This window comes from Anguilla rostrata, chromosome 6, assembly GCF_018555375.3.
Source record: "Anguilla rostrata isolate EN2019 chromosome 6, ASM1855537v3, whole genome shotgun sequence".
Classification (NCBI taxonomy): Eukaryota; Metazoa; Chordata; class Actinopteri; order Anguilliformes; family Anguillidae; genus Anguilla; species Anguilla rostrata.
In genome coordinates, this window is record NC_057938.1 from 15,059,380 (window position 1) to 15,083,602 (window position 24,223).

Sequence of the window (24,223 nt, forward strand, 5' to 3'; positions counted from 1 at the left end):
TCTAAGTAGCACTCGTTTATCTGTCATCTTTTTTTTTTTTACTTTAAAGCGGGTATACTTTTTAAAGCTATCAAAATATACTTGGATGTAATACAGTATATTGCTATGATAATGGGACTTGCAAAGATGAAAGCTTGGAAACTACTATTTTCAGACAGTATTCTGAAATTCCAAGCCCTTGACTGTCTCTCATTCATTAACCTGCATAACTGTTGCACACAATAGCATATACACAGACACCTCAGGTATATGTATATACTAGTATGATAGCTTATACTTGTTTTGGTCAGCAGTTTGATGTCAGACAATAATTAAGCCTGCCCACTTAAAATATCAGCTTATTGTATTTCATCCTGTTTTAGCAGCACTCTATATTTCCCACTGGCTATGCAAAGCATATTTTTAATGCAAAAAAATTGTTGTTTTAATCAATAATAAAGAAGCTGCTATACTATATACTATATGCTCTCTCTGCTTAATCCCACACATACTTGCATGCCTCTGGTGTGGTTTCTTGCTTTTCTCTGGAAATCTTGTATTAAGGTCATTTTGCCTGTGGCTGGGTTCTTGTTCACTCAGCAATATCACTTGCCAAACTCTCCCCCCTTTGTAATTCTGCAATGTGACCAGATCGCAATGGTAGCCTGTACAGCTCGTTGACAAAAACAGCAAACCAAGCATTTTTGCAATTCCATTGAAGTCGCTTGCCCTCAGAATAGTAATGTACAGCTTATGATTTCAGGACAATACACTGTCAGCTAAAAAAAAATGCAGTTTTTGTCCTAGCTTTATATACAGTATACTGCTGTTCTACATACTTTGTCATCACAAATAATATTGTGAAAACATCTACATGTTTATAACAGATGAAGAGAACAGTTAGTGACCTTAAGCCACTCAGCATTGAGTTACTGTAAGGGGCTGTCCTCCATATTCAGTGAGGACTCTCACACAACAAGGTATTAATTATAAGAAGGATGCAGGAAAAATACAGGAAATTGGACCCAGGGTTAAGAGCTAGAACAGTAAAATTGTCATAATTTTTTGCTAATCTAATAAAGTAAAGATGGCGAAGAATATAATGCCATTCTGGGATTTTGAAATTGTGCTCTTTGGCACAAATTGTTTTTGGTCTTGCACATCTTCAAACTTAAGTTAAATGATAACTGATTTTCATTTTTTTTCTGTATCGTCAATATATATATAAAGACAAAACCCGATCATGTCCAACCAATGAATTTATCGTACAAACAGTTAATGTCAATCTAGCCAATGCTGATATATCAGAAGTCAAAGAACTCCATTGTTGTCCAAAAAAGTATTAAAACAAGTAAAAGAGACGTACTGTTGCTTTGCTCAGCATAAGTCACCATTATGAAGAACCTGCCCTTGTACTTTTTTCTGAAACAACTTTAGAAAGTTACAGCGATCACTTTTCTGATATGTAGAAAGTAGTTTGGCGCGGCACCAGAATACTGAGAATAGTCCCCATCAACTATTCCCCAGTCCCCACCCACTTCTTTTGCACTTATACCTAATTTCACTGAGTAGATACCTATTATACATTGTGAGGATATGCCTGGCTCTGAGACTTTATGTCAATTGTATCAAGTGGTTATGAATCTGTTCAAATGATTTTGAATACAGTTTAGAATACCTTTGTGTTCTAAACTGTCTTTGCAGAATTTGTAATCTTGAGTAGAGTTGAATCGCTTGTAATGAGTCTACTTTAGATTCCCTAAAGTGAAGTGTTTCCAGATTCATTAAGCTTTCTTGAAGAATGCACTGGGAGGTTTTAAACACTTTGCCAACTCCACCATCCGCTGTCCCACAGAAACTCAGCAAGTGAGCTGCAAGTGTACTACGCTCGCCACGGGAGCTACAGCGACTTCTTCGAGGAGATTCAGCGCCGAGGGGACACGTTCTACGTGGTGTCGTTTCGCCGGGTAAGGAGAGAACACCGGTTTGTGTTTGGAATGATCATTATAGGTTGAAAGAGACTGAGCTTTTAAGAAAATTGAAGAAATCTAATTGCCGTTTGCAGTTTATATAACAGATTAGTTTGTGTTGGTTTCTGGTCTTGTCTCTGCTGTTTTTGGAGAACTGTTCCTTTTGTTATTGGCTTAGCCAATAAAAGAGACTTCAGTTCAAATTAATTTATCCACCCATCCATTATCTATAGTCGCTTGTTCCTGGTCAGGGTCAGGGGGCAGGGGGCAGGGGGGTGCAGGAGCTTATCCCAGCATGCTTTGGGCGAAAGGCTGGAATAATCACCAATAGTCGCCAATCTATCGCAGGGCACACACACAATTCACTCCTGCACACATACCTATGGGCAATTGGCCTACCTGCATCCAACCTCCATGTCTTTGGACTGTGGGAGGAAGCCGGAGTAGCCGGAGGAAACCACACAGACACGGGGGGAACGTGCACACTCCTCTCAGAAAGGCCAAGGCCAGGATTTGACCTCAGGACATTCTTGCTGTCAGGCGACAGGCGACAGCCTCTGTAGTTATTTTTTAAATCAAATAAAAATAAAATATATAACAAAATATAAATGAAAATACATTATAAGTAAGTTCATTGGAAAAAAAGATAATAATGGCTACATTCAGAAATAAATGGAGTTATAAAATAATTTAGAAATGTATAGTGACTTCACAAGTCACTTTCCTTTTTGTAATCTGTACCTCAGTAGGGAAAATTTGTAGTTCAGTAAGATTTATTTTTTATTATTTTGGTTTTTCAAAGTAATAGAAAAATTTTGTTTGTTGAACCAATAAAATTTATCAGCTAGATGATGATCATAATTAGATGCACATTGGTATTGCAGTAAGCCAATGAGCTAAAGTGGATTTTCATAATTATTTATTTATTTTTTATTTGTTTTAAATGGCTGTTCCCCGTATATTTCATTCTCCTGTTTGACATATATAATTCTGCAGTGTCTATTAGGAAAGAGATCTTCGATTAACTTAGGGCTCAATGTAAATTTGTTAAAAGCAAACATACAGGCCTAATACTATGTTATTACTGGCACGATTTTTAAGTTCAATGAAATCCTGGACCTATCCTTATTTTTTTCTTCAAACTTGCTGAAATTTTCCAGTAATCTCCAAAGGTGTCACCACTACATTTTCCCAAAGAGCAAACTTCCATGCAGATTTTAATGAGGCTTTAATGAAAGGAAAAACCTCTTTCAATTAGGTCATAAGCCCTCCAGCAAATGTTTTTTGTATTAGGTGATTTTTCGTTCAAATATTCGAGCCATTTAAAAATCATTATAGCTCGTTCCATCTTAAAGGTGCACCCAGAATTTTGATAATGAGGGCAAATTTTGCCCAGGATGATGTTAACTGTATGTCATCTTTCATGTTTTACTGTTGTGTTAATTGCGAACACAATCAGATCCCAGAGGTGTGTGCGTGTGTCTCACAGGGCTGAATATACATACATTATTTCTATTGAGAAATCATTACATATCATCAAAATCCAGAGTTACTTTCTAAAGGGAGTATGTAGGGTCATTCAGAAGGAACCATCCTCGCACATTTGCAAAGCCACCACAGACCCACTCCAGTCTTTTTGACGAGATGTCAGGGTTTGTCTGTCCTCATTTGTTCTGTCAGCTCATCGCAGCATGACAGTGTCATTTTGGGCATCTGTCTGCCCTATAATCACTAATGGTTACAGTGTTTCTTTAAAGGTTTTTTTAAAGATATTTACACATGAGACTCATCCTTTGCTTTTTAAACCCTAAAAGTATGAACCCTGAAAGTATGAATAGTCTGTGGGGGAAATCTTTGGATTACCTTAGTACTGCACCCATGAACACCTGGCCTCTTGGTATTGATCTAGCCTCATCGTCATGGCAGCAGATGCACACATATGAGCAAGGGCCTTTGAAGAGAGTTCAGAAGGGCTGCTCATCTGCAGCCAGGCCAGTTCCACACAGCTGAAGGGAAAACCAGAGCGGGGTCTGGATTTCACTGTCAAACCCTACACTCGGAGCCACATGGTGTGGTAATCACAAGCAGACCGTATGCAGGAGGCTGGCCCTAATCACCACGTGGGTGAAAACCTAACTATGAAAATTTTGTTGGGTATTGTGATCAAGTTAGAGGGTTACAATCCTATGACCCGCGTTTTTCTGTCATTGCGTATTGCTGTTAGCTGCTCAAGAGAAACGGCACATTTTCCATGCGACCCCAGAAATTTGGATGGTTTTAATGATATAGAATCTGTTAGCTTTGAAAGTGTTAAGGGCAGTTTAACACAAGTTATCTGTTTATTTGATTGCGGACGTTCCTCTCTAATCTCTGTCGGAATGTTTGAATGGTATTTTGGCCCTCTGGCAATGCTTCTCGCTTCTCCCTGTCCTGATATCCACCGTCGGCCGTATTCGATTAAAGCTGCAGTGAAGGCCAACTTGTTAAGAGAGCAGCTGCATAGAAGGCAGCTGGTCTGCTTGAGAGAACTGGCTTCCACATGTTCCACCACCCAGGTTCTGAAGTGCTCGGCTCTTCTGGGCTGATGTTGTTTTGAAGGGTTAAATGAGAACCAGCTCTCTCTATTTGTTCTTTTGAGTGTAGTTGTCCCACTTATTTGTCTCAGAAAGGTTAGAAGACTCCCTTTCCCCCCTGCGTCATGTATCGAGAGACAAGCAAGCTATGTGGTGCGGGCACATTATTTACATTAAAGCGTGGTACTTTCAAGCTGAAAGATGCAGAATCAGTAGTGAAAGGAAATATTTACGTCTGCGACTCTACTTCTCGTTTGAACGTCTGAGCTGGGGAAGACCCTGTTGAAGAGTTGATGTGTTTTCGGAGTCCTTGAATTCCATGTGTAATCAGCCAGACTGTTATGTAAATTTGTAACACAGACTGTAAAGACAATCCAGTTGGTCAACTCCATATTGTTTAATGTTTTATGTCTCTGCTCTGGAAGCTGAAATGTTCCAATTTGAATTGAGCATCTGTGTCTTATTTGTATCTTATGTATACTTACGTAAGGATAGATAGATACTTAATTTAATTCTTACATATGAAATTTGCCAACCAACTTTTTTTATTCCTGTGGCATACAATAGATGCCCCTTTGGCATGCCTCATGAATATTCACCGGTTTTAGAGGGAACAAAACAAACCCAAGAGACAACCATCTGGTTACCGTAAAGAATCTTTGGTTACATCAGTGTACTGCATCTAAATGCTGCCCAGTAAAATTTAGCCTGGCTACTCATTTTCCATGATCTCTTACCTGACAGTTAATGTTTTATTTTTTATCTGAGAGACACAAAACTGTTGAAAGGAACAATGATGCGGCATTGCTGTATCTGGTGCCTACTGGACACAGTCCAATCAATCCTGTTGCCGTCACTTCTCTCCCACAGTTTGTCTGATGCCGTGGACTTATGCCTCGGCCTGGTTTCAATCAATATGTGCCTTTAACTTTGCTTTACAAATGCTCATTTTTTCCTGAGAAGTACACAGTTTGGCAAATTCATTTTGGCGATTGCCAAAAAAAGGGGGAACATGTTGATTGAATCCAGGGATTTACGTTCATGTCTAATAATGCTGCAGGCTGTTTTGTGGGAATGAAGGAAAGATGTATGTGCAAACAGGAGAACTCCGTTTGAATCACACCAGTTCTTCCTGTGAAGTCAGATTTAAGGAAAATGAACGGGAACTTCCAGCAACAATGCCAAGTTTTGTAATTGACTTGGCTTGATTCAGACAGCTTCATCTTCCGTGTAGATTGGGAATTATGTTTGGGTTGTCCTCAGGGGTGATGGGTTAAGTGCTGGTCCCCTGCCCTAAAACTGTGAGAACGATACTGTATATTTTGCAAGCATATTTCACGTACTTATCCAGTTTTCTTTCCTTTCATTTTTTACATCATTGTTTATGTCTGATTTCTGCGCCATTTGACTCGAGAGCAAGGGAGTTATTTACCGATTCTCTAGTGAATGGCCTGCTGCCAGCCAGAAGACAGAGATGGATATAAAATTAAGGCTAATTAATGGCTGGTCCAGGTCTCTTACAGCTTTTTCAAGGATGCCTGGATTAGTGGGTCTCCAGTAGCTTCTTGAAAGACATGTTGAGGCAGGTTTCACTTGATATGAGGCTCTTTTTTTTAGTCATATCCCAAACGAGAAATGGCTGTTTTCCACTTCCTTTTCTATTGTTATTTGTAGTCTGTTGTTGTTTAAGGATTATTGGCTCTTCTGTTGTTCTGCACTTTTTTGGGTATGTCATTGCGCAAACAAGCAATTATCACATCTGTACACGGGACTATACTAATGGTTTCATTTATGATTTATGAATTATGTATAAGCAATACTTAATGTTATTTTCGCCATTTTTAGGATCACCTTCTCCTTCCTGCTACCAACCACAACAAAGGAAGTAGGCCAAAGATGTCACTGGTGCTACCAGCTATGAATCTAAATGGTAAGTTCTGTATGATCTAAATCCATGAACTGGTTTTATCTTTTCCTTCAAGACCTCATATGCTGAGAAGCCTCTCGTAAAATAGCAGGATTCGTAGATGAAAACGTAAGAACTTGATTTGCTCTCCATATGGGGCAAAAGACAGGCTGTAAGTGTCTCTAAAGTGAGGTGGTGTGTAAAAGCCTATGTATTTCATCTGCCATTTTCTGAGTTTATTTGGAACTGAAACCTTAAAATCATGCAAAATAAATTGATTATATGTGTAGTTCTTAAAGCTTGCTGTTCAGATTTGCATTCCAAATCCAGGACCACTAGTGTCTGTGTGAAACAACACTGAGAACATGAAACAATCTAGGGCACAACACATGAGGATCTTAGTATGCTAAGGAGATATCAAGTGCTTTTCTTGGGAAGGTGTGAGAGAAAATGTTTGGGTAGTACAGCTGTTGAATGCAAAATTTTGACAATTTAGATTATATGTCAGTAGTTTACAATATGACAGTGTTATCAGATTGGTTATACATTGTAGTAGACTGTTATTACTGGTTATGGCTAGCTTATAACACCATTGTGTAGTCATCATGGCATATAGGTCCAGATAAGTGTCACTGAAATTTGTATCTCTCCGAAATACAAAAAGGTTATACCCTGTTCAAATCGTTGCAGTTCACCAATGCAACAACTTTTTGACAACAGCCAATTTCTTGCTAGATATTTATAGTTTCTTTAATTATAGGTTAGAAAATTGATGTTGCTTCTATGAGAAACAGATGAATTTTGTTCTAGATTCAGATTCAGTAAACAGTGACTCAGCCCTTCTTCAAAATTTCCATTTTGTGGATACATGCCTTTTGGTTACATGCCAAACCCCTCAACGTCCACGAGACTGCCTTGTTTATGTTTTGTTTGGTACTTCCTTCTTTTGACATATGGGGAGAAAAGTTTTAACTGAGTATGCTGTATGTGATTAATTTGGTGGATTCACCCTTGAAAGCCCCATCAAACCTTCTCAGTCATCATCAAGAAGATGAAAGTTATTGAGCTGAAACCTGAGGTAATACTGTGTAAGCAGTATTTATGATCTCTTGTTACAACTGCTAATCTGGGTGCAACTGAGATGATAACATTGTAAGTGCTTAGATGTGAACAGTCATTTAACACATCATTTAAAGCACACTCACATTGAATGTTATATTTCTTGATGCACAATGGGCAATAGGCATGCTTTGTTTTTGTGCAGAGTTTAGCTGGAGTTTACATTGTTTATGTAGCCCGAAAGTATTTGATTAGCATGTTAAACAGGATGGCGTAGCTCAGGGAACATAAATGGCTGTTGTTCTGAGGTGTTGTTAGGAGGGTAGTCAGTTTATTTTCTGCTATGCTATATTCAGTCTTGGAAAAATTACCAGTTCAGTGGCTGCTTGGGAGAAGAATCTTCATTGTTTTTGGCTTGCAGAATTTATAATGTTATAATTGTGGTGACCTATTTTTGCCCATTATGAAAAAAGGTGTATATTTGTATAACTTTTTAAAAATACCTGCAGGACGAAGCTTTTATGTGAAGCTTTAATGTGGACACAGTGGCACTGTTTAAAACATGTCTTGTACTCACAAAGAATGCAGCACTTTTGAGAGTCTTCTTTCCAGTTCTGGAGGATAGATTAATACATTGTTATTCATGCAAAACGGAATAACCCAGTTAAAACTGAAACTTACTGAAGAAGAAAGAATTGGTCATTAAAAACCTTGAACATCAGATTTTTATGCCTGATCCTAGAGATGAAAACTGGTGGCTGGTTGAGTAATATTAAAGTAAACAGTGAGATTGTGGCCTCTCGATTTGACCAGTGCTGTTACACAGGAAAGTATTTTTTTAAAGAAACATTTAAAATAATTTGTTTTATTGTTGCTCCATTATGATGCCCAAGTGTGTATATTCTTGTTGACTTCAGCAGACCCACAAAGCAGTGCTTTGTGTTAGACTTGCACTTAAAGACAATTAGCCGTTAGAAAAAGGATGTGTTAGAGGTAACAGTTTTTATTAGTGATTAAATTTTGTCATTTGCATTTGTCATTTGAAATATAGGTAATACATTTTTAAAAGCAATTACTTTTATACCCTTATAGGTAAACCAATTGGCTGTCAATGTTGTAGTGGTGAAATGAGCCTACAAAACCAATTGGGCATTCCAGAATGGAGAAAAAATAAAATGATGTTGTGTTGTAGTAAAAAAAACATTGCAGCGCTGGCCTTATTTCCTTCAGCCGGGATAGCGTACTGATACATTAGCGGAGCTCACACAGACAGGAGGGCAGCCAAAGTAAAGTCCTGGAGGGCGCCCCTGGGGGCCACTTGGGCCCTCTTTCCCAAGCCCTGCAGACATGGCTCCCGTCCAGGTCTCGCAGAACATGTTTGTGTCTCCCCGCGACTTTGCAGAGTGCCTTTTTATTCTTATGCTCTCCACACTTAACAGGCTGGAGCTCCTGTACAAGGATGTGCAGTGCAATGCACATACGGTGTGTGTAGTGATTTACATCCCGCCCCTAAGGCTCAACAAGCACTGCCAGACATATTCGGCTAAGACCTACTGCCAGACATACCCATCCCACTGACTTTATATGACCGCTAGGTAGAGAAGTATGGACCTGAAAAGTGCCAAACTCTCGGTGCTGTATAGGTATGGGGCATGCCCCCGCCAAGGCGTAACTTGGCGGGATGGCATACCTGCCATCCCAATAGGGCTGCTTTCTTATACTATGATATATAGTCTGCCTTTAAGGAAGGGCGTGTTATTGCTTTCAATATTTGTATTTGGAGAGAAGTCAAGTTTATTTTTTGAGAACGGGTGCCTGGAGTTTTACAGCATTGCCAATAAGAAGTGATGTGTCACAGAAACTTGGGAGGCAAACAAAATGTTTAATGTGTTTTTTCACATTTAACATTGAAGAGCCTTCTTTTTGTGCGTGTGTGTGTCTGGAGGGGTGGGGGGCTTAGTATGGTTGTTTCCTTATGATCCTGACTGCATGAGTCTGTGACCCTTCGCTGGGTTACCATGGAGAGCAGAGAGGAAAGGCTTAATGGCCCAGACGAGTTGTGTTTATTCCCATTCCCGCTGTGTTCTACGTGTGTGCCACGTTGTGCCGCATTTCCTCAAGGGTAACGGAAATGCGGCACAACATGGCCTGTGCCATCTTTTGGAATTCTTAGCCCTTGTGCCATCTTTTGGAATTTTTGCAGGCGCGCTGTTAGCGTCAAGAGCCATAAGGTTTTAATTCACCTAACTTCATTCTGCTTTGTATTCTGCCAAGGACAATTTTGGTCAGTCAGTGCTGTAACTACACAGCAATTGTGCATTACTGTACAAAAGTTAAAATGGCCGGACCTGCTATTTTGGCTTGTGGTCCAAGCTGTATCAAAATCTAGGTTGTAAAAAGTTGCTGTTTTTGACCATTTCAGCATGAGTTCTTACTAACCCAAGGAGTTATTATTGAAATCAATAACATTATGAAAAATTAGCAATGACAGTTGTTGACAGTTTTAATGTTACATTTTCTCTGGTGATTTTTGGTCAAATCTCATTTGATTCAAATTGTATTGATTGAAACATCATGCATTCAGTGATGTTTACTTGCTGTTTCTCTTTTAAACATTTACTGATGTGTGACCTACATTTGAAAAAAGAATGAAACACACATCTTACCAAGACATAGTAGAGCTGCTTTCAAGTCCAAGTTGCTGGACTAAATCTTTTTTCATTTGGAAGAAGGGAAAACCCCTCCAGCTAAAGGAAAGGTCGCCATTGGGAAATGTTTTTATAGTTATGGGTTGGCGCATATCTCAAAGTTTTGTTTTTGAACTCTGGTTCTGGATAATCAAGACTGTTAACATGTGTAAGAGTCATCCTTTTTTCAAACAAAAACATTTATGATTACTGAACTAAAATTATTAGCTTAGCCTGTGTATGGTGCTCGACCAGTTTGCCGTTTGGACATTGTAAGTGCTCACATTCAGCTACAAAGTGGGATGCATTGCATTGTTTTATTTAGTTGTTTATACAGTAACATTTTTGTTTGGTTATCCCGTGGTAGACCCTTGTGTAATTCAAACACTGTTCAGTGAGAGTCTGTAGGCTTTAGTCTATTCACACCAACATGAAAGGAGTTGCAGCTCTTATAGCAAAAGTTTGCCGGGTCATGTTTTACAGGTAGTCTATACTAAAGATACATTTATCTTCACTTTTATACGTAGACTGTACACCACACGGTCCTGCGGGGAACCTCTCTAGTGAATTTCAAGTCTGTGGTGGTGTCAGATAAAAAACAAGAGACCTATGGATGAAACGTGTGGCCTGGCTAATACAATTATGTCACTTTCCCTTACAACACTACTGCACGTTTACATCACTCAAGCCCTCATTTGCTCTTACTTTAGAATTACTTGTTGAAAAGTTAAGTCAAAGAAACTAAATTATGTTCATTAGCTTCAACCCTTTCAATAAAATGATAGGTCATAGCAAGCTTTTTGTCAAAAAAGATACTTCTATACATACATGTGTGACCAGTTATGGCTGTTTTTACATTTTATGACATGCATTATGATGTGCTCTCAAAATAATGGTCATGGAGATTTTTTTTTTCTGCAACAGTCAAATCGAGTATCACCTACAGTATGTATAATACTGCAAATTTTGAGTGTTGTTTGATGTTAGTATGTGTGTTTGTGGGGGAAGATGCATGTTCGTGTGTATGTGTGTTTGCAGGGATGTGCCATTTCTGTATGTGCATGGATGGGTTGGAAAGTATGTGTACACGTGTTTGTGTGTGTGTCGGGGCCGGGGGGTGTTTCTGTGTGTACAAGCATGCATGAAGGTATGCATATGTGTGTTTGCATGTGGTCCTTATTGTTGTGTACATTTGTATGAGTGTATTTGAATGCCCTGACGTGTCATCCTCTCCTTACAGAGACTGTGATAGAAGACAAAGACTATGAGGTCATGATGCAGATTGATTGCGAGGTGATGGACACCAGGATCCTTCACATCAAGACCACCAGTATCCCAGCATTCCTGCGCACGAACCACTCCAACTCCCATCACTCCACTACGGGCAGTGGTCAGGCCACAGCTCCTGTAGGAGTTCTACCAAAAACTAATCAAGCCCACACACAACATGGGACTGATCATTTACAGCCCATTTAGTCTGTCCAGTGCCCATCCGGGGAAGGGGGGGAGGCATTGCGCTTAATTTGTTTCCATAATGAAGGTAAGGTGTTAGGGGCTTAATTTAAACAAACAATTTATCTTCTTAAATCCTGTGCACACAATATTATACAACAAACTCTCCCAGAGCACTTGTTTACGAAGGTAGGGTGTGCTACTGTTCAGTTATAACCATTTTTATAGTCCAACACTGGGTCTAAAAGGTCACAGAATTTCATACTTCGGTCAATGGATCCAAAATGGCCCCAAATGCTCCCATTATTTCAGTGCTTGTGTTATATGTTTTTGATAACTTCAATTTGGTTCAGAGCTCATCCAGAAGTATTGTGGTGAATTTGTTTTCATAATGAAAAGTTTTAATATTTATTTCTTCTTTTCCTTTTGCGCCCACATTTTGCCATTGTTTGCATTTTGCCACCCACATTTAGCAGAATATGTGAATTTGAAAGCACGTGACTGTTTGGGATCTGGGATTGATGAGAAGGGACAGGGAGATTACCCAAGACTGGAAAGGACTGTTTTAGACTGGAAAGATGGCTGTTCAATGAAGAGCCGTTGCCATGTCGTAGCGCATCTCCTTATCTCCTTCATGGGTAAAAACCATAGCACTTTCTCTCTTTCTCAGCCACTCTTTCATAATACAGGTACTGTAATTTCCCGCCTATATTTCCCTGTGTAAGTGGCAGCTCTTGACCTTCTACAAGTTTGTTTGCCATCCCATGGAGACGTGGGTAACAAGGGCACAATTTTAAAATATGTTCCGTCTTGTTCCACATGGGTTTAGAAGTGTCTCTGCTGTGCAACAAATCCTAGCCATGTCAGAAAGCATGGCAGCAGTAAAATATGAACTGTTGGAATTGAGTTTTTATTTTGTTCTTAAAAAGAAAATGCAGCTGCTTTAAACATGTTTTATGTTAATCTAGTTTTGAGGTTTTTCACTATTTTTTTTACTGAATACAACTAAAGCTAAGCATTGTGAGATCCTTTAGATTGGTACCACGTTACACCTCCAAAAATAAAATAATCATTGATGGATACACTGATATATGGAATTCAACGCATCAAACAATGAGCAATAGGCATAATGCATTTATATATCCTCTTGTGATGAGAAGTACATTTTGATGTGCTAAGGGATATATCTACTGCAGAAACAAAGGAATGGCCTCATTCTTTCCTAATATATATACCACAGTCTTCATTGTATTTATGATTGTAGGTTTCAAAATGAAAATAATGCATTCGTAAAAAGGTCTCCAAAAGAAACGAGACAGATTCTTTCATCCGAGGCCAAATCAATCATGGTACAGTGAGTGACTCCTCTTGTTGGAACCTTAGTGGTTGCGGTCAGTGTATTCTGTATTAGTGACCTTAGCCAACAATAACAATTCTTCTGATGCCTGTTAGATTTAAGGATATGGCTGGATTTCCTGTTGCTTTCAATGTCAGACATGCATTGCTAGCTTGATTTTTGCGTGAACTACATCATTTAAATTGTAATTTTACAGAATAGATGTTTTTGCATAACAAATACTTTACGGACAAGGAATGAGGGTTACTTTTAAAGCAATAAAGCAAATACTATAATCAGGATTTTCATTTTTAATCTCCTGATTTCACTTAAATTAACTCCTCAGATTTTGTCCCTTACAATATGCATAATGTACCAAATTATACTTGCGTATATACATACAAGGTATATATTAGGATAGTCTGTACATTTTTGATGCATATACAACTAGAACTTAATAAAGCCCTTGATCATGAGCAGTCCATCAGAATTCAGTATTAATCTAAGCTATGGTGTATTTACATATCATTGCAACGTCAACCTTCGCTATATATTCAGGCTTGTCCCAGAGACAAATATGTCATAATGCTGATGTGATATAAAATGGCAGTTTTGGTTTCAGGGACAGATTCATTTTTTAGTACCGTGATCACAGTCTCAGGGAAACGCATCTTGAAATTCAGTTCTTTTAATTTAGATATTTATAAAGCACATAGACAACAAATGCAGGAAGGATTGAAGTTGATTGGATGGGTTTGGGGTAAATAGTTTTTTTTTTTGTGTTTTGCTGTTACTGCAATATCTGAAACCATGATGGAACAGATGAAAAAATAGACAAAGTAAACTGTAGTTTGCATGGCAGCTTGCGGTGTAACACCTGTGTGTGATCCTTTATATTCAGGAAGCATTGCCTGTTTTTATCAGAAAATAATGTGAATGTCATTCATGTATATATGGTGAAATACTAATAGTAATAGTAGGAATATATATTCTTATTCTAAAATATACATACAACTGCCATATGATAAAAAATCTATAAACTCCACTTTTATACCCATGCACATGGGTTTGGGCATATGCAGAACATCTTTGATTTTACCAATAATGGAGAATATACAATATATTTTGTGTAGTATGATCACAATTACATATATGAAGGAGGCAAAAAAAAAAAAAAATATTTGGATTTTATATTTTAATATGAATGGATTTTTCATGGGGGTCACACTTGTGTAGCTTTTGTTACAATGGAACCAGTTTTGTAGTTCAATCTGTTAAGGCATAGCCTTTGTTTCAGGGGTATCGTCTATATTTGTATTTATGAACCGAGCTGTACTGATTATGTTTGGAAGTGAAATTGAGCTTCTGCTTTATCGTTTTATCTTTACGGGAGCAGGGAACCAATTAGATTTTTTGGTTTTCTTATTTCTTGTGCTTTGCAAAATTTGTCAAATAAAACACTTGAAGTCTAAGGATTGTTCTTTTGGGTTTCAATGTTCAACTGGGATTTTACTGCAGAATATTTACATACTCCCAAGTAGGTGTAGAGTAGTTTTAAGTCAACCAAACCTCAAAGCTGAAGGAAGCTGTAGTTCAAATGAGAACCCTGAATGAGACCTGGGTGGGGGGCGGGAGAAACTTATAATTTTTTATTATTATTTGACTGAACAAGGTGAGATTATGACTGTAATGTTGATAGCCAAGAAGGGGGCCCTATTGGCTACAAGGGGAAAAGACCACACCCCAAGCATTCTGAGTAGCCAGGACCCTACATCATCGTGGGCCCTCTAAGTCTCTAGAACAGTGGTCTCTGGACCTGGAGAGCTACAGGGTCTGCTGGTTTTTGTTTTCAACTTAAAATCAGCACCCAATTGAGACCCAAGACACCAGGTGAGTTGAATTAACTGTGTAATCAACTGCTCTCATTGATTCATGAAGTGCAGAGTCACTATGAAAACCAGCAGACCCTGTAGCTCTCCAGGATTTGAGACCACTGCTCTAGAACTTACCTCTCTGGGATTGAGAAAATATCTGAGCTGTGCTCAAAAAATGTAAACTGAAAAAAATGTGGAGCTGAATAAAACAAAGTTACCGAAAATATCACTCACTAAATTAGGACCGAGAGTTAGTAGGCCTACGTGGCTTATTCGATGGCGAGTAAAAAGTGCCCCAAAACCCCCCAAAAAACAGATGTGCTACACCAGTGATTGCAATGTGGAGAAAATTATACCTTTCTGTGGTGTTCTTTTGAGAGTAAGTTATACACCGTATCCAGATTTCAACAAGACCAAAATATGACTCCAAATGGATATAACTTTCAAAATGCAAGCAATTCAAAGTCATTTGACTGTGTAATGCAGTGTAAATATAAAGACAACACTGACATATGCAAATATTCTAATGCATTTTTAATTGTTCAAATACACCAAGAAAAATACAGTCATCATTCTGAAATGTATATCATATGTGGTTGTGCATGCATTTTGTGTAAGGTGAAATTATGGTAAGGTAATGTACATGTTATCACAGAGAATTTAGATGAGTGAATATGTCTATGTATATCTATACAAACACACGCATGCATGCATCCATACACAAGTTTTTTGATAATCACTTGAGTAAATTGAAACTAAAATGTTTTATTTGTCAAAAAATGTATCCACAATTAAACGTTTTTTGAATATATTATGTTCATTAAGCTTCAGTCAACGTGCTAGACCCTAGTGCTGCTACATATTGTTACTAGTTTCTTGAGGTTTTTAAATAAATGAACAATGAACCATTACAATAAAATGTATTCAAATAAGGTTTATTCTAAATTACAGTATATACAGTACATTCTGTTAAGTCATAATGAGCAGTACAATAATAACCTTGTCATGCTTCAATGGATGATTAAATTTGGCCAGCCCTTTGAGAGGTAAAAATGTGGACATTAAATACCGGTTGAAAATAAAAATACAAAATGTATGCAAGGCAGACACTACAGTTAAAAAAATGGTCAGTACCTCACATGTAAAGACCCACAAGGGTTGTGCAGACTGCTCTACAATCCACTTGGATATAAAATCATTAATTCCCTTTTTTTTTAACTCTTTTATATAAAAACAGTGCTGGGCAGCTTTGTTTTTTCTTGTACAGCTCCTGCTCAGTAGGCAAACACTAAGTTGTAGGTAACCTGATGGCCATTGTCCCAGGCATAAAGGACCCGCTCCTTGGGGTTATAGTCTACCTGCGTGTTGTGGGAGTAGCTGTTGGCAAAGGGCAGCCTTGGTATCATCTGCGTGTTTGTGTGCGTGTCGAAGGCATAGGAGATGTTGGCCCTCGTCCGGTCGTAGCTGTCGATGGCGTAGAGGACGCCGCAGACGACGAAGCAGTTGCCATAGAAGTTCCTCCGCAGGCGTGTCCTCCAGGTGGTCTCCTTCTGGATGCTGAGGTCCGTGGGGTTCAGCTTGCTCAGGACTATCACCTCCTGGTGGAAGGCCTCCTCATCCAGCGCCGGGTAGATTATCCACAGGCCGCTCTCGTCCACGGCGAAGTCGATGTCCGAGTGGCCGCGCCACTGCCAGGGAGTGTCTTCCTCGAAGGCCGCGTCGTGCAGCATGGTCCACGCCGCCACATAGCGCAGCTTCAGGTCAAACTTGATGATGTCACGGGAGTAGGCTCGGTTGTAGAAGAAGGCCCCGTTGTAAACCACGTGACCCGTGCCGATCCAGTTGTAAGGAAGTTTGTAGGAGTTGGAGGGCTGTCCTGTGAGAAGGCACAAAAATGCAACAAATTTATTATTTATTTATATATTTGTTTGTGTGTGTATTTACAGTGTAAGATGTACATGCCCAGCCATATTACATATACATGCTGTTGGGAAGTACCTTTTTTGAAGGTCTCCATGTCATGGAATTCCAGCATGTTATTTCCAAAGTAGTAGTTTGTGACATAGACCTTGTTTTCAGCACTCTTGGGATCCTTCATCCACGCTCCTTCCGGTTTGCCATACGTGTTGTGGGTCACGGGATCGGAGACGGAGGCCAGGGTGTCCTTGCACTCCCCTGTTAATGATGAGACTGGTGAGGATCTGTGTCTTTCTGATGTGTATCGCACTGAATTATGTCTTGCATAATCTTTCAAAGCGTTGAGTGGGATGTTTTGAGTAAAATCGGATACAAATCTAAAGTGTCTTTATGCCCCTTCAGTTTTTATCCTCAACAATGTCATGGACATTTTTTCAGGTTTTATTTTAAATGGAAAATGTCTTAAATCCAAAACGACAGGGAAACTTTATCTTAATTTTGGAAGAGAGCACTGTAGTAATGAATTTCTGTACTGTAACATTCAGCATTGCACTCTTGATTCACAGCTTTAAGTTTGCATGGTGGACACCACAATCAAAATAGCATTAGATACCAAAATGAACATAGGCCTTGCTACTGTATGCTCTGCTATAGAGTGGCTTCCCCAATAACACTGTGATTTCTTACACAAAATGACTTGGAATAGAAGCTAAGTACTTAAAAACTTGCCAGGATTTTTGGGGGGCTCCATGCTCATGGTTTCCTCTGTCGGGCTCTCTGTCCAGCTGATTCGGTACTTGGGTTTAACTGGCGCGGCAGCTTTGGTTGCCCGGGTGGTTGAAACCCGCGGCGTCGTCGTGGTCGGTGATGCGGTCAGAGGAGTCAAGGTCACTGATTCGGTGGTTGCAGTGGCTACAGCAGCGGTGGTAGTGGGAGGTGGTGCTGTGGTCGTAGTGGCGGGTGGCGTGGTGGTTGTAAACATGTCTCCTGCAGCACTCTCCATCAGAGCAGTCAGGGTCAAAGCAGTTGACTGGAGTTTGGATGGGCCGTTAGGAATACGAGTGGGCAGGGCTGAGCCAGTGCCCGGAGTCTTCCCTCCGTCTGCAGTGGCGGCTGCAACTGCGGGCTGGTTAGGCTCCACCCTTTCTTTCTCATTGGCTTTGGGAGCTGTGTGTTTCCGCTTGAGGAGCAGATCCTCCAACACCAAATCCACTGATCCATCACCACTGAGAACTTCTTCCACTGTTGCTACCGCAGCTGCTCAGAGAGGACATGGAAAAAACCCAGTCACCATAGTAACTTGAAAACACCACAAATGCACAGACTGGATTCCTAGAAGCCAGCTGTGTCATTTCTTCCGAAATGGAAACACATTTTTTACTCTGATAGTTTGTACAATTTTATATAAAAATAATAAGCCTATATTTTAAAAGAAAAAGTGAAATAAAAAAAACTAAATTGTGCTGAATATATTTTCAGCTACATAGACCCAGGCTTCACACACACAAGAAAAAGTTTGTGAACCCTTTGGAATTACTTGGATTTCTGGATTATTTACTTATTAAATGTGGTCTTATTTCCATCTAAGTCACAATAATAGACAAACACAATATGCTTAAACTAAGAACAAACAAATAACTGTACTTCTTATCAATACTGATATTATCATTTAAACATTCACAGTCAAGGTTGGGAAATATGTGAACCTCTAGGCTCATGACTTCTCCAAAAGCTAATTGGAGTCAGGTGTTCCAATCAATGAAATAAGATGGAAGTGTGGGTTGGAGATGCCCTACCCTATAAAAAAGACACACAAAGTTTGGTTACTGACTGAGTCTGCTCTTTTCAAGAAACATCTATTCATGTGAACCATGCCCTGATCAAAACAATTTTCCAAAGACCTTTGAAGAACTGCAGAGATGCATAAAGGCTAAAGGTATTTCTAAAGACCTGGGCGTTCAGTTCACAATACGAAAATGATGGAAATTCTGTTCTGTTGCTACTAAGTACTGTAAAAAAAAAAAAAACCCTAGGGTAACAATGACCTACAGAAATCTCTTGAATTTGCTAAAGTCTCTGCTGATGTGTCCACTATAAGAAAACCACGAATCAAGGATGGTATTTGTGGGAGGACACCACAGAGGAAACCACTGCTCTCCAAAAAAACATTTCTGCAAGTTTGCAAAAGACCACCTGGATGTTCCACAACGCTTCTGGGATAATGTTCTATGGATGGCTGAGACAAAAGTTTAACTTTTTTTGCTGAAATGAACAATGCTATGTTTGGAGGGAAAAACCACTGCTCACCAACACCAAAACTTCATATCAACTTTGAAGCATGGTGGAGGGGGCATCATGATTTTGGCCTGCTTTGCTGCCTGAACAGCTTGTAATCATTGAGGGAACAAAGGATTCAAAATTGTATCAAGAAATTTTACTGGAGAATATCAGGCTTGCAGTCCATCACCTGAAGCTTAATAGAAGTTGACTGATTCAACATGACAAGGACCCAAAACACAAGTAAATCAACAACAGAATGGTTTAAACAGAACAAAATTCATGTCTTGGAATGGCCAAGTCAGAGTCCAGACCTTAACCCAATTGAGATGTTGTGGCATGACCTGTAGAGAGCTGTTCATTGAAGAAATCCGAGAAATATCAATGAACTGAAGCAGTTTTGTAAGGAGTAATGGTCCAAAGTTTCTGTGCAAGTCGGATCGGCAGCTATAAGAAACATTTGGTGGAGGGTGAAGAGGTCCTACCAGTTACTGGATACAATGGAATGTTTAGACAATGTGTTCAGTAAAGACACAAAAAGTGCAATTTATTTATTGTGTGTTATTAATTTAAGCAGAAGCAGTGTTGGTCTATTATTGTGACTTAATGAAGATCAGGCCACATTTAATGAGTAATTAATGCAGAAATCCAGGTAATTCCAAAGGGTTCATGAACATTTTGTTGCAACTGTGTATGTGTGTGTATGTAGAAAATATGCATCTATAAAATAAAGAGCAGTAACAGTCTTACGATGGTCCTCCATGTCTTTGTCCTCTATTGCGCTGGACTTGTAATAGGTTATCCCCCGGATGACCATCCCATTTGAGCTTGGTCTGGCCTGAGCCTGCTTCTTAGATTCCTGCTCTGTCAGCTCCCCCTCCGTCCCTCTTTCCGGATGGCTCCTCTTCAGGAGGGGTCTGGACAGCCCCCGTGCCCACTTCTCCTCATGCTTCTTCTGTAGTAACAGTAAAGGGTTAATTATTTTTAAATGTCTGTAAAGACAAAGATGTCAAAGGTGAATTGATTGCCATTCACCCAGATTTTGGAGTTGTGTGTGTGTGTGTGTGTGTGTGTGGGGGGGGGGGGGCGGGTGCAGAGAGTTCTATGGGAGTTCAAAGAGAATCGACTGATGTTCCAATATAGTTGGGTCTAAATCACTCATGGTTCCTGGGGTAAGGAGTGCAGCTTCAGTCCAGGCATGAGGCTCAAGTCTTTCTGTTACCCCAGGTGACACTGCGAACCAGGGGGGGCTGGGGGAATAGCAACTGCAGGCCAAGTGGAGTGTGGGGTAGATGGGGATTGACAGTGGAGAGGAGGAGGGGCGGTGTGGCCACTGACTATCATGCATTCAACACATGGATTTTTCCCTCCCTTTGTGTGGTGTCCTCCCAATCAGATGACGCTCAAGGCAGCATCCGTGGTGCCTATGCCTAGGACTGGCCCTGCATCCGACCCCCTCCTGTCAGAGGTTGACATCGCAGTAACTCCATTAACGCTGATGCAAATTCCACAAAAATGGAAAAAGGGAGACTCTGACTCTGACTTTGGCCATTCCACTCAAGGCTGCAAGTCTCTGGTCTCTTTCATCTGAATCTACCATGCACTGTGCTGTGAAAGAAAATCAAATCAGACTTTCTTTAGCTTCTGGAAAGGCCTAGCCTCTTGGAATAACTGGTTTACCTGGCATTTTTTTTTAATCTCTGTTGAGAAGGGTTCCAAACTAGCTCAAGAAAGCTGGACAGCATTTCCAGACTTATTACAGGACAGAGACATAGTGCCACCTGTAGCTCATTTTTAGATAATTAATCGCATTAGAACTGCCTGGACCCAAATGACCATAGTAATTACTTCATTTTTGCTATGTCTATTTTCTGACTTTAAATTCCACTTTATGACATGAAAACCGATGAAAACAAATTCTGCCAATTAGGCAAAAAAAAAAAAAAACTATATAAAGTGTGTGTACCTAATTATATAACGGTTAAATAAAACAGTTTTCTATGCAAATATTTACTGTAGAGTAAATTAATAATGCTGTATTTGAGAGCACCATCTTTCACACATCTGTGCTGGCTGGGATGACGATCAGAAACTCCAGAAATAACTTTAATGTAAACCCACAGATGTTGATACGATTGCAGCTTGACATCAGATTGAAGGTGTATAAAAAATGTACATCTACTCACATGTAATGAACAGACATTATGTAGGCCTGGCGACAGAGCCTGGAACTCAGCCCTACCTTGGGTTCTGTGTCAGTGGCGGCTGCGTCCCTCTGGAGGGGGGGCCCTGGCATGCGTTTCCTCTTGTCTGGTTGCAGGTTGGTGCGGCTTTCCTTCTGCTGGGTCTGGACCTGCTCCTGTGACCCGCTCACCCTCTGCTCCGTGTGGTTCTGGGACACAGCCTGATTGCAAAGCAAAGCGCAGCAGTGATTGGTTAGGTCAGGCAAAGGTAGGACAGGGGGCTGCTTTTACTGTATCTGAATTTGGCTGAATTTCAGTGTATCTGGAAAAAAGCCCCAGGATAAGTGCTTGCTCTGGATGTACACAGGAATTAGTAAATCGCTAACATTGCACATGACTTCCCTAGTGCTACAGTACTTTTCAAGTCCTTGTTGATTTTTCATTTTAGCCATCAAATGGGCATACACATTAAAAGGGAATTGCAAGATGAAATATTGCATTTGGGAAAACAAACCTGAGTGCCCTTTTAGGGGCCAATGATATAACTTCTTCACGCCTTTTTTCCAGTGTCAACTTGCTAAGCACAATAAGGAAGCTACAATCAAACACATTTCCAAAATGCAATACAAAAATCTGTTTCTGTGATTACTACTGTAACAAAAGAAAACTATTCATTATTTATTTCATGCTAAATTCATTTGTTCATTTTGTCAATTCAATAAATAGTTTAAACTGTTAATTAGTTAATACAGAAATATTAGTAACTTAATCGGTTCAACTTAGAAGTTTTACTTTGTGAGACAATATTAATGTAGAGCATGAGCATGAAAAGTATGGTCCTTAATTTTTTTCATCCAGGAAACTTTCTGCTTAAGATGGCATGTGTATACCTGTATGCATTAAAACTTATTACATATACCAAATATACATTGCTATTGCCTTTATGATTTATATGAATGTATAACATTTTCATTACCGTGGCATATCTCTATAAATCAGTGGTCTCCAACCCTGGTCCTGGAGAGCTACAGGGTCTGCTGGCTTTTGTTCTCACCTTAAAATCAGCAACCAATTGAGACCCAAGACCAGGGGAGTTGAGTTAACTGTGTAATCAACTGCTCTAATTTATTCATGAAGTGCAGAGTCACTATGAAAACCAGCAGACCCTGTAGCTCTCCAGGACCAGGATTGGAGACCACTGCTATAGATCATGCATAAGCTTTTGTGCAGAGGGTTGACCTTGGGTGAAGTGGCATCTGGTGTTACATCACTTTTGTAAATGCCCTTTTACGTAACTTGTGTTACGCCATTCTTCGCAGGAATTGACTAAATTATTTTGTACGGTAGCACAATACATGCGTCACAAAGCCTATAATTACACGCCGGCACTAAAAATGGAACAGTTTCTTTTTTATGTTCTTCATACGAGTTATACAAATTGCATCACTGGTACCTTACCTTTTCAATATTTTCAACTCGATTAAGAAGTTTTGTCGTGACAGAGTGCAACTTTAACAAGTCCATTCCATAAAGGGCCCCTTCCAGCAAATCCATAATGGTTGACATCTAAAGAAAAATAGTGTGTCACCGTTGGTTCCAGAAAATGCATAATTGGAATGTAACAATTGATTTAAACCATCAAATGCAACCATAGATCCACCTCACCTAACTATAGCAGGGTTTATACAACATTAACGTCTAGGAGATCAACGATGCTTCCTAAATCTCAACTAATTCAAATTCAATTTTTCCTCGATGACAATTAGTAAACAAGATGTGTGATTATCGTTCCTTCAAGTAAACGTGAAATGCTTAAACGTTTCGTGCGTTTTCTTTGTAGACATGCTTGACATTACTTTGATTTCATCTTTCCCGGCATCTTGTAGCTTCTTGAACCTGAAATCCCCTTCACAGGGGTTCAGAGCGGAGGGAGGGGCGATGCAGGCGCACTTGCAGTCCGACCCTGATGTGACAGTCTCAACGGTGTAAAAGTCTTGCGCCTTGGCGCTGTCTTCCTCGATTCGGCGGCACGCACTTCTGCTGAGGGGTCTGACAACACATTTACACCTACAGTCAGACCCTTCCGACAGCGCTTTCACTTTGTCATAATCACCCAGCAGCTAAAACAGAAAGAAGATGGATGCATTTTATCACCTGAAGAACAGTGTCATATTGTCAACATTCACTACATTAACTAGCCTACATTTTATAACGTACGATCCTTACTGTTAACGTATCTGGCCCTCATGAGATAAAACAGTGAGATACTGAAACTATCAGCGATGTTGCAATAAATGAACAGGATATGTCTCTATTGTCATGCACTAATCTGCATTTGGGTTATATAAAAAGGCTATACTACTAAAAAGGCTACTACTTCTACTTTTTCTTGCAACTACTACTACTACTACTACTACTAAAATATATATAATAATAATAATAATAATAATAATAATAATAATAACAATAATAAACAAGTGTTATTTCGTTTAAACTCACTTCCTCTAAAACTATAAAAGTTAAATACCTGAGTCATGATATTTTCCTGGTTGTCCATCTCGTCCTCCAGCGTCTCGTACTGCCCATGCAGCTCACTGTCCAGTTGAGGAGTAGCATCATTCAGCTTATTGCCCGCCACCTCATTCGGTGCGGCCGAACTACAACCGAGTACAAGGCACCAAATAACGCACACCAGCACCAATTTAGACATCACCGATAATGGAACGGATGTTGATAGCTTCACTGAGAGGGTTATGGAAACCGACTCTTAATATAGGCAGTCGTAATGGAAACTATTAATGGTTTATTTTAATTTCCCTTATTTTTTTTAGGTGCGGTTTGCATATTATATTGTGCGCGATGCACTGATTTTTGCTAATGCAATGATGAACTTTGCAGGCCGAAATGAAATACGCTGTTAGCTTTAAGTGAAAATGACTGTCCGGCCCCGGTGATGGTAAATCCCTCCTCTGTGTGTGGATAATACCGGGGAAAGACAGGCAACTGAAAT

The 24,223-nt window shown here is 39.6% G+C and overlaps 2 protein-coding genes across 2 annotated transcripts in view; one reads left to right on the top strand and one right to left on the bottom strand.

Moving 5' to 3' along the window:
* Positions 1 to 14,434, top strand: part of LOC135256635 (cyclic AMP-dependent transcription factor ATF-6 alpha-like) — a 40,649-nt gene extending 26,215 nt beyond the window's left edge. The window contains exons 14-16 of the mRNA XM_064338590.1: positions 1,835 to 1,946; positions 6,368 to 6,452; positions 11,415 to 14,434. Of these exons, the coding sequence (XP_064194660.1) occupies positions 1,835 to 1,946; positions 6,368 to 6,452; positions 11,415 to 11,650 (433 nt within the window). The 3' untranslated portion in view covers positions 11,651 to 14,434. The remainder of the gene's footprint in view (positions 1 to 1,834; positions 1,947 to 6,367; positions 6,453 to 11,414) is intronic.
* A 921-nt stretch (positions 14,435 to 15,355) lies between these two features.
* olfml2bb (olfactomedin-like 2Bb) lies at positions 15,356 to 24,223 on the bottom strand. The gene is made up of 8 exons (XM_064338589.1): positions 23,741 to 24,223; positions 23,070 to 23,333; positions 22,672 to 22,779; positions 21,273 to 21,434; positions 19,781 to 19,985; positions 17,483 to 18,010; positions 16,835 to 17,011; positions 15,356 to 16,712 (listed from the first exon to the last, which is right to left on the bottom strand). Exons 1-8 carry the CDS (start codon positions 23,921 to 23,923, stop codon positions 16,111 to 16,113), a joined length of 2,229 nt encoding a protein of 742 aa, XP_064194659.1. The 5' UTR covers positions 23,924 to 24,223; the 3' UTR covers positions 15,356 to 16,110.